This window comes from Castor canadensis, chromosome 1, assembly GCF_047511655.1.
Source record: "Castor canadensis chromosome 1, mCasCan1.hap1v2, whole genome shotgun sequence".
NCBI classification, from domain to species: domain Eukaryota; kingdom Metazoa; phylum Chordata; class Mammalia; order Rodentia; family Castoridae; genus Castor; species Castor canadensis.
In genome coordinates, this window is record NC_133386.1 from 36,297,896 (window position 1) to 36,311,729 (window position 13,834).

Here is a 13,834-nt window from a genome sequence, read left to right on the forward strand (position 1 = left end):
GGAGGCCAAAACAGGAAGATTGTGAGTTTGAGGCCACCCCGGCTACATAGTGAGTTCCACAACAGCCTAGATTTCATAATGAAACACTGTCTTAAAAAAAAAAAGCTTACCTTCATTGTACTTCATAGAAATGAAACCAAAATGAGCATTCTTATTAGAATGCTTAAAATGGAAAGGGGAAAAAAGGAAAAGTGGTATGGTTGTGGAGCAGGTAGAACATGCCTTACCTTGGCAGTATGCATTGGTGCAATCAGATTGCAAAGTTCTTTGGCAGTATATTCCAAAGTTGAACAAATGAACAATTGTATACAATATACTGGTGGTATACTGGTGGTATATACAGTTATGAGGGTGCTGTGTGAAGGGGAGATTGAGAGAAGGAAGGGAAAAAGAGAGAAAGTGATATTAATGTTTACTCATACTGCTACCAAGGTCAGTTTGGAGCTGCAAAAGTTTAAAAAGCAAACTGGTAAAATTCTTCAATATTTAACAATCAATATAAGCTGGGCTGCAGTATGCCAACCCAGCAATTCTGTTCCAAAATACATAACTGTCAGAAATGCATACACATTGACCAAAAGTGAACCAGTAGTGTCAAAAAGTGGTAACAACCCAAATATCTATAAGCATTAGATAAATTATGAACATTCTTATAATAGCATACTGGAATGACAATAATGAACTATTTGGACTTTAATTACACATAATAACAGTAATAGAGGTTAAAATATGAAGTTGAAACCCAACACAAAAGAATATGTATTACTCAATTTATGTAAAGTTCAAAATCAGGCAAATAATTTCGAGTGTCAGAAGCAAGATAATCATTTTTTATTTGAAAAATTAGGACTGAAATGTGGTATAGGGACCTCTTGAGTTTGGATTATATTTTGTTTCTTGATTTGGATGCTATTTACTAGAATGTTTTCGCCTTGTAAAAATTCAGTGAGCTATGACATACGTGGTGTTTGCTCTTCCCAATGTATGTTTTATACAAACAAAAATATTTACGTAGAGCAAAAAAGTCTTTGGGCAGACATCAGATTATTTGGGATGTATATATAAAGCAAGAAGAGAAAAGTGACAGACCCTGGGGAGCAAAAACAAAAACAAACACATGCACATTCCTGTTTCTTTCCCCATTTTCCTTAGGCCCCTCTCAGCTTTTTGTATGAAAACATTGCAGAAGATAAGGGTAATGCTAAGAATAAAATTTTGTTAAGAGTGGGATTAATTTTGCAGCATTCTGCATAGAGACTGTTCCCAAGGGGACATTCGTACCTAATTACTCTTAAGTTTTGAAAAAATTAATGGTTGAATGATGAAGAAATAATGTGAAGAGAAAGACTATCTGGAGGCATGAGATTGTGTTAAGTACAGAACAGCCACATTTTTTCTAAACTTTACTAGAGTATTGCATTCCAGAAAATATACTGCACTTATGTCATCTTGATATACTACAGTGATATGCCTCATCATTTACTTGGTTTGAGAAAGAGGGAAATAGAAAGGAGTTCCATACAGACCATCTCCTGAAAGGGTGCATGTATTTATTTATTTGCTTTTCTTTTTTGTTTTTTGGAGAGATGGGTATTGCTGTGTTGCTCAGGCTGGTCCCAAACTCCTGGGTTCAGGTGATCCTCCTGCCTCAGCGCCTTAAATAGCAAGGACTTCAGATGTGTGCCACTGTGTCCAGCTGAAAGAGTACTTTTAAAAGTGGGGAGCAACTCCCAATTCAACAGGAAGGCCTACTACTATAGCCTACTAACACATAACATTAGATAAATGAGTTTTAATCTGGACAACCGCGTACTTACCTCTTTTCCAGAAATGGCAAAAAGTCTTTTGATGACATCATCTCTGTCTGCAAGGACAAACCTGCTGCAGCTAACAGGAGTGTCACTTTATAATACTACTCATGGCTTTCATGAGGAAGAAGTGAAAAAGACACTTCAGAAGTTTCCGGGTGGATCCATTGACCTTCAGAAGGAAGACAGTGGCATTGGCATTCTTACTCTGAACAATCCTAGTAAGATGAATGCCTTTTCAGGTATCAGAGTTCATTCTTTTCCTAGATAAAGAGTGAAACTAAATCCTATCTGCAGTCCTGTGTTTTTTGCTCTTGCTTTGGTGACAGAATTTTTGAAAGTTTGGTCTGCACAGTAGAACACACAAAAAACAAGAATATAAAATGAGAACATTTTTACTATTTATGAATGTTTTAGTTTTTAAAAAAATTCTTGAATTATAGATAGACAAAAAAGGACAATGTTAAATCACATTTTTCCAGTGAAGTTTCTTAACTGTATAAACAATTCATTTGTTTTCAGCTAATGATACTGGGAATCATGTAGAAGGAGAAGTCAAAAGATTTTTCTGAAACTAAAGACAAAACCTGTAAATGAAAAATATCATTTAGCTTAAAGTTTTTTCTTTGTATTGAGATAAGGCTATCATTGTTACTTTCCCTCTCTTTTCCCTTAAAGGCTTTTAGTTTTAAAAAGGCACTCTAAATTTTTTTAAATTAAGCAGCATGTTTTAATTATGTATTTATGGCATACAATGTGTTAATTATATTTGTGTATATAATGTATAATGATCAAATTTGGAAATTAGCATTTCTTTGTGTTTAGAACTTCAAAGTCCTCTCTTCTAGTTATTTTGAAGTGCATAATAAATTATTATAAAGTACAGTCACCTGCTATACTAGAATTCATTCTTCCAAGCAAAACTGTATTTGCCTATCAGTTGACTCTCTTAATTGGTGAATACCTTCTATTTGCTAGTCAGTACTCCTAAAAATTTTATATTCGGATCATAATGTTAAACAAAATAAGCCTGACTCAGAAAGACAAATTTTGCACATTTTCTTTTATATGTGGAATCTAGATTTAAAAAAGAAAAAAAAAAAAGACTTGAAAGTAGAAGGGGGACTGTTTGGGAGAGGAAGGAGACCAGTAGTAGGAGAAAGTAGGGACAAAAGAGGGTAATGGGGGTGAGTATGATCAAAGTACATTAAATGCATCTATGAAAATGTCATAATGAAAACATTATTGAGTGTAATTAGTATATGCTTATATAAAAAAGAAAAAAGACATGTAGAACCAGGACAGATAGTAATTTGGCATTTTTGCCAAAGCTCAAATTTGAATCATCCTACCATGGCGTTACACAACAGTTAATGAGTAGCCATCCTGACCACTTGTCACACACATTTCAAGGTGATTGTGGTAGTTATATACTTTATGGGAGAGCGTAAATGTTATTATTCTTTAATAATATTTGAAATACTGGGTTCAAAATATCAGTAAATTTTACTTCATATATAATCACACCTCTAGACATAATTCAGTAAACTGTAAACTTTGTACATTTTCAACAGTGGATCTTTATATCTAAAGCAGTTTTTCTTTACATTTATCAGAATTCAGAGATGTTTCTTTATATCCATGTTGAGCAATAAAATTATAATACAAGACACAAATGTGATCCACATAATGTAATTTTAATTATTCTAGTAGCTGTCATTTATAAAGCAAAAAGAAACAGGTAAAATTTATTTTAATAATGCATTTTATTTAACTCAGTATATCCATAATACATTTTCAACAAGTAACTGATAGAAAAATTATGAGATACTTCCTTTTTTGTTTTCATGTTGTCTTTGAAATCTGGTATTACACTTAATGCATGTCTCAGTTTGACTAGCCACATTTCAAGTGTTCAATAGCTACATGTGATTAGTGGCTACTTTATTAGACAGTATAGTGCCATTCCTTCTATTGGTTTAGGGAATAAAATCCAATTTTAATATTAGCCAAGGAAGAATAAAGTTAGAAAGGTAAGACTGCTCTAGAAGGTTAAATTAGATCAGTAGTTTTAATTTACTACTGAATAATTACAGATAATCTCTTGTTCAGGTGGAAGCGAATATCGCTTTGACAGGGGTTAATGTTTGGCTTGTTTAGATGTGGAAAAGATGAGAGAGCCCACAATGCGCTTGTTAAAAAAATCAACCAGCTATTCTAAAATCCTTACTGTGAAAGGTCTCATTCAACTCTTAAGGTTTATTTTACAAAGTATAAGTATTAACTACTAGTAGAATTTTTTTTTAAATACTCAAGGTCACCTTTATTTTTTTAGACACTTAAATATCTCAGATAAATAAAGGTCTGCATTTGCCTATGCAGATTTATTCTTACCCTACATGTGTAGGTCTTTTATTCTTTTATTTTTCCTACTAAATTGTAAATTATTTGAGAGCAAGAGCTATATTTCTGAAGCATCTAGGACATTCTTGAGAAGGATTGCAGTTTTAAATAGATCATACATGGCAATTAGAAAGTACAGCTGCATTAGTTGGTGTGTTCATAACATTGATTGAACACTTATTGTAGAACCACTTCAGTACTGGTTACTTCAAAAAATGAAGGGATTTATATTCTAAAGGTAAGAGTACATAGTTCAGTGGAGCCTATATAGTAAGTTTTAGAGACTTGGTACAGTTCGTTTGTCAGTTATAACCCTGTTAAACCTTCACATTAGCCTCTAAAGCACTTCTTAGGCAGAGGAAAATAAAATTACTCATGTTGAAATCTTAAGAACTTTATGAATTTGGAACATTACCAAAGATAAGCACATATAAAAGTTACAGTCCATGCTATTTCTGTTTTAAATTCATCTATAATAAGGAACTGAAATAGAATTTTGGAATCATATCAAGGTAAAAATCTAATTTAATCTACAAAACATAAACTTGATGGTTGCCTGTAAATCACATCCATAGTATGCCTTGGGCTCATTAGAGCAGTTTGTCAACCACGAATCAAAATGTTATTTACTAGTACTTTCCTGAATTCACATCCTATCTACTAGTTTCGATGTGATAGAGTAGGATTCTCATTTTGTTTTGTATATCATAAGATCTCATAGTCTTATGTTATACCCATAAAGCTTGTTGAGCTTGTTGACCGACACAATTAACATGTACTTTCTGTGAATTTGGACTTATGTTTTATCTTTATCCTAAGAAATAATTTTTCCTTATCCACATATCTCATATTTTACATTCCAATTTTCTAATGTGTGGTATACATTTTTAATTTTTCTACCTAAACATATTTGCATGATTTCTTAAGATAGAGTTATAGATACATAAACAAATTTAAACTTTTAAAGCAAAGACTGTCACATATACCTAGTTTGTGTATTGCATTATATCAACACAATAGGCATTTGATAGATATCAAGTATTTGTAAAATATATGACTTTTATGATACCTTTTATTTCAGATTATATGTGGGTTTCAGTCTCTTACATGTGTTTGTGATTTCCTGCTTCCTTCTCTGGCAGGTGTTATGATGTTACAACTTTTAGAAAGAGTGATTGAATTGGAAAATTGGAAAGAAGGGAAAGGCCTCATTGTCCGTGGGGCAAAAAATACTTTCTCATCAGGCTCTGATCTGAATGCTGTGAAGGCACTAGGAACTCCAGAGGCAAGTGTTGTATGAATTTTGCATTAGAATTTACATACTTACAGACATCTGTGGCTGAGATATTTGTATTTTACCTGTATGGTTATCATCATAACTCTTAGTTTTTTAATAGCTTTCAAAGAATCAGAAGGTTTGGGGATATTTGTTATATTTTTGGTGTAATTATACAAATGATTTTTAAGGCTTTACAATAGGATATCTGGGAAGGACACTGATTAATGCTTTGAAATTACTAATCTTTCTGGTCTAGAAGAGTGCTGTCAGGTGTTTTTTGGAGAGGAAGATTCTTTTTTGCTCTCGGTATTGTTCCTGCTACTTCCTTCCAACTACTGCTTTTTTTAAAATACATTTTTAAATTTTAGAAGAATTTCATATTTACAGAAGAGTTGCAAACATAGTATAGAATTCCCATATAGTGTATGCCCAGTTTCCCCTGAATTTAACATCTTATATTACCGTGTTTCATAGATTTGTCGTGGTAGAGTTTCACTAGTAGTAAAAATATCATTGTTCATTCATGGGTTATGACCTGGAGAACTATTGTATGCTAGGGCATCTATAGTGAGCAGTGCTTACATTGTGTTCTTTTCATACACATGTGCACACACATATATGCGCAAGTAATAACAAACAAGATGAGAGAAACCTTTGGGAGTTGGTAGGTATGTCTCCAGTCCTAACGGTGATTATAGCTTTCTACGTGTCAACCGTACTTCAATAAAGCTGTGAAAAAGATGAGAGAGAAAAGAAACTGCATGTTTTATTCATGTTTCACTAGTTTTTTTGATCAGTGTCCTTTTCTCTGCTTTAGAATTTCATATTGGATACCATAATACATTTAGTCATGATTCCTTAGATTCCTGTAGTCTGTAATAGTACTCCATACTCCTTATTGTTCCTTATTGTTCATGGTCTTGGCAGTTTTGAAGAGTACTGGTCTGGTGTTTTTTTTCAGATTAGTTTGGGGGTATGGATTTCTGAACAGAAAATCAGAGGTCAGGTGTCATTTTCATCACATCATATTCAGGGAACATGGCTTATTGCTGTGGATGTTAACCTTGACCAATGCAGTATTTGCCTGGTTTCTCTACTTTAAAGTTACTTTCCACACTCTGCCTTTTGGAAGCAAGTCACTAAGTTTAGTCTATACTCAAGTATTATAAATTCCATCTCCTGGATGAGGGACATATCTATGTCAATCATTTGAAATTCTTCTAAAAACTTTTGTGTCTCCCCCCAACACAAATTTATTTGTATTAGCTGTTCAGTCATTTATATGTATCCGTATTCACTCATAGGTATTTTGGATGCATTACTCATTTTATTGCTCAAGTTATTGCAGCTTTAGCCAATGTGAGCTCTTTTAGATTTGTTCTTATCTTTTACTCTTTTGGTTTATTTGAACACTTCTCTTCCTTACTTTCAGTTACAGTAGGATACTCCAGACTAATCTTGTATTTTTCCTGCTGTAATCTTAGAATCAGTGATTTCTCCAGTGAATTCTGGTTATGGAAGATGGTATTAGAGACTAAAATTTGAATGTTAGGTGTCTCTCTTTCAAGTGCATTAAGTATATTCCTGGGTTAGTTGAGCCATGAATATAACAGGATAAATATAGCTTTAAATCTGGTATCTTGGATTTAGCCACAAATTTGCCAGTTAACTAAATGAGAAAGTTAAAGTTGTTCATCCTCCTTGGAGGTAGAAAAACCTATCTCACAGACTTAATCCTCATTAAGTTAGCTGATGTCTACTAAAATATATTGTAAGGTAGAAGACTATTGTAAGATTTTAAAGAAGTTGTATAATTTGGTAATATGGATATAATAGATCATCACCTTTCCTCTAGAAGTTGTATGAAATAGTTATTCCATTTGTGATTGTTTTAGTTTTTAAAAAATTATGATGCAATGGTATGAAGGACTGAAAAAAGGAAGGTTAAGAAGATTAATAGTGACCGAAGGTTATCATTAAAATCAGTGAGAACTTAAATTCCTTTAAGTGAAAGCTCCTTAGCATTGCATGACAAGTAGTTTTACATGAGGTTTATGCACAAAGTACCCAGCAAACTGGCACATGATAAACTTCAACAAATACTAACAATTTAAAAATATGCTTTTGAATTACCCTGATAACCCTGATAGAGTAGGAATCCTAATCATCCTCCATTATCAGTTCTTCATTAAATCTGTTTTTCTTGAATTCAGCCCATATCCTACCGATAAAAAGATAACAGAAAAAGGGAAGGAAAAGAGGGAAGTAAAAGGAAAGAAAGAGAAGGAGGAAATGAATATAGAAAGGAAAAAAGTAATATTTGTTACCACTTGATTATAGATGTGCACTTTATGTAAGTAATAACATTTTAATGATATTCCACAAGTCTCATACCATTGTATGGAGTATATGGTTTCTGTTTGCATCAATATATGAGGAAAAACTTTTCTTGGTAAATCAGGTCACTGACTTTAATAGTCTCTTACGTCTGAATGCTGTTGTCAGAATTTTCTGGCTAAATGATTGGACAAATCACATAATTATTCCAGGTCTTTCCTAATCTATAAATGAGGGTTATAATACATATTTCACATTTTGAAAATTCAGGATAATGTATAATAAACGGCCAACTAGTACTGTGTCTGTAAAAGTTAGCCATAGCTGGACGCCAGTGTCTCACACCCGTAATCCCACCTACTCAGGAGGCAGAGATCAGGATGTTCAAAGCCAGCCCAGGCAAATAGTTTGCAAGACCTTGTCTCAGAGAAAACCTATCACAAAAAAGGGCTGGCGGAGTGCTCAAGGAGTAAGAGCACCTGTCTAACAAGTGTGAGGGCCCTGAGTTCAAACCCCAGAGCTGCCAAAAAAAAGTTAGCAATTATTTTTATTTCAGATGCCTTGAGATACTAATAGCCTTATTAATCATGACATGGTGCATAATTTGTAGCAGCACTATTAAACTTAAAGTTGGAATAATTAGAGCACTAACCTAGAAATTTCAAGCTAACAGATTGGTTCCTAACTTGTACTAATAATTAGCCGTGTGACTTATAAGTCATTTGATTTGATGAGACAGATTTTATATATATATAAACATAAATAAATATATGTAAAATCTGTCTAATACATATCTATGTGTATATGTATCTATATCATTAGAATGGTTGTATTTTTATGCACCTTAGAACATGAAAGATACTATAAAGATACAATTAAATAATAGATTATTGTAGTCCTGATAAAAGTTGGGTAGGAAAAGTTGGGTAATAAAAATAAATGCTTATTTTACTTTTTAATTTTCTTTCTAGTTGTTTTTCTCACTTTAGATCATGTGGCCAGATTTTTTTTTCCCCTATATATGTAAAAGCTGTAAGTGGAAACACGGTGTTTCATATATATTTGGTCTGATACTAAATTTTTATGCAGACTACAAGTAAGAGATTACTTAGTAGTTTGTTCTTTATGGTACAGACATTCTTCAGGTGACCTGCTCTTGGGAGGGTCTGCAGTAAATCTTTAGATTGATACCAGATGACTAGGGTTGTCCATACATGTCTATGTACATCTTCCAGTTTCGTCAGAGAAATCTGGAATTGTTAACTGCTTAACAATGAGATACTTGGAATCCAGATTAGAATTTTTGTTTGTGTGTATGTGTTGGCATACTGGGGTTTGAACTCATGGCCTCACACTATAACTTGAGCCATACCACCAGCCCTTTTTGCTTTAGTTATTTTTTTCTGACAGGGTCTCATGCTTTTTGCCTGGGTTGGCCTCAGATCATGATCCTCCTACCCACATGTTCACTGTACTGGGATTATAAGTGTGCACCACCACGCTGGGGTTATTTGTTGAGATTAGAGTCTTGATAACTTTTAACCCAGACTGAGCTCAAATTCTGATCCTCTCAATTTCTGCCTCCCAAGTAAGGAATTGATATATTTGATGTAAAGCATTTTCTAGGATAGATGAATCCTCTGTTGTACTTTTATGAAATCTCTATAATAATAGCATAGGAAATACAGAGTATTAAAAATAAGCAATTTGAGTAGAATTCTTTTTGTGAGTACTATTAAGAGATGTAGTAATATGTATAAAGTATAGACCATGTTATCACATGATGATTTAAAAATTAACATGAACTAGAAATTATGTAAAGTCCCTGATAACCATTTTTCATATAGACTATATTCTTAGATACTTGAGAAGTAACCATAAATATGTATAAACCTGAAATTTAAAAAGGCCTAACTTAGGAGATTCTTGTATTATATGAGTTGCAGCTGTTTGTATAAATGCATCTCCCTCCTCACAAGGGAGACATTCTGAGACCCAACATGACTTCAAGTTGTAAACTGTTTCCTCTTAATGAGGCTCTTCTTATTTTCTTCTTTCTTCTTTTTTTTGTTATGAAGCTCTTCTTTATCCAACATACTGTCTCTTTGTTGTAACAGATGCATCAGTAGCATCTGCTTGTTTATTTGTTGATGAATTTTGCTTTTTCCAAGAGTGATGAGATAACTAGAATATACAATGATTTTAGTAATTGGATTACATTGCCTCTAGTTAAAATAAAATTCTTGAAAGTAACACTTAAGTTACTTTTTTAAAGGAAAGATAATCATACTGATGTTTTTCCCAGTGCAGTTTTTCAAAGTTTAGAAAAAATTTAATGAAACTTAGCAAATGTAAATGAAAGCAGAGAAACTCACTTAGTGAAACCCTCATGTACCTATAACAGCATCAATCGCTATTATCATTTTTATTATATTTCTTTAGCTTTCACTCCACCTTTTTTTTCCCTCTCTTTTAAATGTGACTGATCCCTAAAGAAGTTGATGTCATTTGGTATTTGTTTTATGAGCAAGAAAAGTTTTCCAACTACTCCTATTATGCAGTTTATTCTTGATTGAAAAGGTAGAGGCCAGGAGATGGACTAGTACAACACAACAATTACCCTTTAAAAGTTATAGAAGAGAGAAAAGATTAAGATGAAAGAAAATAATATAAACTTGAATCAGATTTTAATATTGAAGTTTGATGCCACCGATGGTCTATAAAGTGTAAGAGGTCTATTTTTTCTTAAAAAGAAGTCAAAGTCCAATTATAAGCTTCAGGATATAGGAAAATAAAAACCTGCTTACTTTGCAGTGATGGATATAAAGCCTCAAGGCAAAGTCTGGCATCTTAGAAACTTTCATGTTCTTAATATAGCTGAAAGACATATCTTCCTTTGTCCCTTGACCTCCCTTGTTACTGTTCTGCCAATATTTTGCTTTTTTGTATTCTGTTGCTTAAGTTTCTATAATGGACCTAAAATTCTTGTCTAACTTCTTTGTGTTTGCTATGACTATTGTACAGTTCTATTTTATCCTTATTAATTTATAGACAAATATTTTAATTTTCTCTAAACCTTTACATGTATTTGAAGGAAATTTATAAATCTATACTACAAGCATGTTTAAAAAAGAAAAAAAAACAAGCATGTTTAAAAAAAGACAAAAAAAGAGGCTCTCACATATGGCTCTGCAGTAAAATGCTTTTACAGATAGGGAGTTTTTGCACTTAGGATCAGTGTGACATAGAGCAAATATGATCATTAGTAGTTCCACTGGCTGAACATTGTCTTTGTCATGCTGGCAAGAGCTGGAAGAGTAGGGTTGGATCTCAAGATATCATCCAGATAGAATGAAAATATTGTTTGCAGCAGCTTTTCACTTTATAAAATTATTCCCTGGCTCCAAACTTTTATACATTAGCAAATCTAGTCTTTCATTGATCCCTTACTCTCTACTTATCAGGTAGGGATTTATTTAGTATTGACTCATTTTCTTTCTTCAAACCAGAGAAAAGTCTTAACATTTAACTATCATTGGCTCAACGGCCTTGGGGGACAGATTGAACTTCTCATCCTCAGGTCACGTTGGCCAGTATATTTAATTTCTATTTTATTATATATTTAAAGCCAAAATATACTCATTATCTGATTGCCATTGTTATTAGTAATAATAATAATAATTACAAGTAACATTTTTGTCCTCCTGCTACATGGCAGACACTGTTCTAAGCTCTTTATATGCCATACTTATTTAATCATTACTAACCCTCTTAATGAAATAGGTGCTATTATGAAAACCATTTTACAAATGACGAGACTGAGGGACAGTGAAGTTCATTCACATGAGAAAAGTCTAACCAGTGTGTAGGTAGTAGAGCCCAGAATAAAACCTAGGTAGTTTGGCTCTAGAATCTGTGCTCCTAACCATTAGTCCATATTGCTTTTAAACATTTGCAATGTAATTTTTATCTTTTTAATAATAATTATAATACTACATAGGGTGATACCTGTGTTACTTCTCTTTCTCTCAATTTTAGGTACTTCTATCAAAATTTTAAATAATCCACATCTAATAGGAGAAAAAAAGACCTATTAATATAACTACATGTGAATGACTTTAACAGGCTCTATTGTAAAGGCATTTTTAGCAGAATATAAATCGATCTACTTTTAGAACTTTTCAGCTTTTTGTGCTTATATTAATTTTGTCATCATTTTGTGATATAAAATTATCTTCCTGGAAAAGGCTTAGAATTAGGAAATTTCTACCATATTGACTTTTAACTTTACTTGAATGAATTTGTTTTGTAAATCAACATAGTGTCCACCTAAATTCATCTGATCCCATTAATTTCAGCAAGCATCTACTATATGGAAACTTTTTATTAGCTTGATAAAGAAGATGCACTTTCAGTCTCAAGGAACTTAGTATCTAGGTCTAGTACCTGCCATCTCTTGTTCTTCTCTATAAAAACCTCTCCACCTGCACCCATCCCAGCTAAAATGAATTGTTTCTTCTTTGACAGTCTTCTCAAGTTCAAGCATTTTGTAAAAGACTTATACTATACCTTGATACTTACTGCATTACTATATCTTTGGTAAGATTATTGAAGACTTACTTATTATGTTCCTTAGTCCCCATTCTATGTAGATAATGTGTCTTATAATCTAAACACATAATTCACACAAGACAATCTATAAGTACTATTGCTAAGTTACAAATATAAAAAAGACTGTGAATTTAGAATATATTGATGGGATAATATTATTTGATTTGAGCATTCCTTAAAACAGAGGCTAAGGTCAGGCTGCCAAATAGTGGAAATGATGTGAGGAAAGAACAGAAACAACAATGTATAGAAGGGATTAGAGGAATACAAATATTTTGTTGTGTCTGAAGGTTAAGGTGCTTGTGTGAGTGGTGTGGTAGGCCAATAAAGTTGGTGTAAGATAGTTTATGATAAGGGGCAATCAGCTCTTGCCAAGAAATTTAGACTTTATTCTATTGGTGATAAGATAACATCATCCTATAGGAAGATTTATCAGGTAGTAGAACGGAAGGTGTATTTAAGAAGAAAAAGACATACAGAGAGATCAACTAGGAAACCAAGCTATTGTAATAATATAGGCATAAGTATAACACAGATCATAGAAAAAGAAAGGATTGCTACTGGAAATATTTTAAAGGAAGATCTGAGGGAACATATTAGTAACTAACTGCATGTAGAAAAATTGTGAAATGGAAGAATCAATAATAATGTCAAAATTCTGAGCCCTGATGACCATTAGCTTAGAATTCTTATCCTAATGTTTTACACTAACTCCAAAGTCTTACATTTATGTAATTTTCTACACAGTGTATAGATACATTTTTTTTATTTCTCCAACCATCCTATAAATCAAATAGAACAGATAATTTTTATTCCTCATTTCTTATAGGTAAGGAGACTAAACAGTTAAGATTTGCTCAAGTTCATTTTATTTTTAAGTGGTAGTGCTGGAATTCACACTCAGCTCTTTTACTCCCAGTTGGTTTTGCTATCCCAAGTTTGAGGTGCTGGCAGAATGTTGAAATGTCTAGTAGGTTTTAATGCTTCACATAAAAATAGTAGTTGAAGTAGTGGAAGTAGATAAGCCTTCAAGGAAAAAAATTGTAAATAAAGAAAAGGAAGAGCATCATGGATTGCAGTTTTGAGAATACAAACATCTAGGGGATTTGCTAAATAAGAACCAAGGGAAAAAAAAACTGGAAAAGAACAATCAAAAAAGCAGGATGAAAACCAGGAGTGTAAAATGTTGCTAGAAACTAAGAGGGGGTGGGGATCAGATTGAAGAAACTGGACAAAGAAAAGCACTATGTGTTATGTTGGGAGAGAAGATGATATCAGGAATAAGACATTTAATTTGGCAAATGGGAGATTAATACAAATTTTGAGGATAATCTTTTGGGATAAGGCTGAAGGCCTGTATTCAAGAAAGTATATTAGGTAAAAAATAATAGACAAT

General features: G+C 32.8%; 1 protein-coding gene across 4 annotated transcripts in view; it reads left to right on the forward strand.

The window, feature by feature from the left end:
* Positions 1–13,834, forward strand: part of Echdc1 (ethylmalonyl-CoA decarboxylase 1) — a 106,827-nt gene that overhangs the window by 69,280 nt on the left and 23,713 nt on the right. For all 4 annotated transcript variants that reach the window (XM_074075207.1, XM_074075200.1, XM_020163653.2 and 1 more), the window contains 2 exons: positions 1,829–2,050; positions 5,354–5,496. In XM_074075207.1, the coding sequence (XP_073931308.1) occupies positions 1,831–2,050; positions 5,354–5,496 (363 nt within the window). In that variant the 5' untranslated portion in view covers positions 1,829–1,830. The remainder of the gene's footprint in view (positions 1–1,828; positions 2,051–5,353; positions 5,497–13,834) is intronic.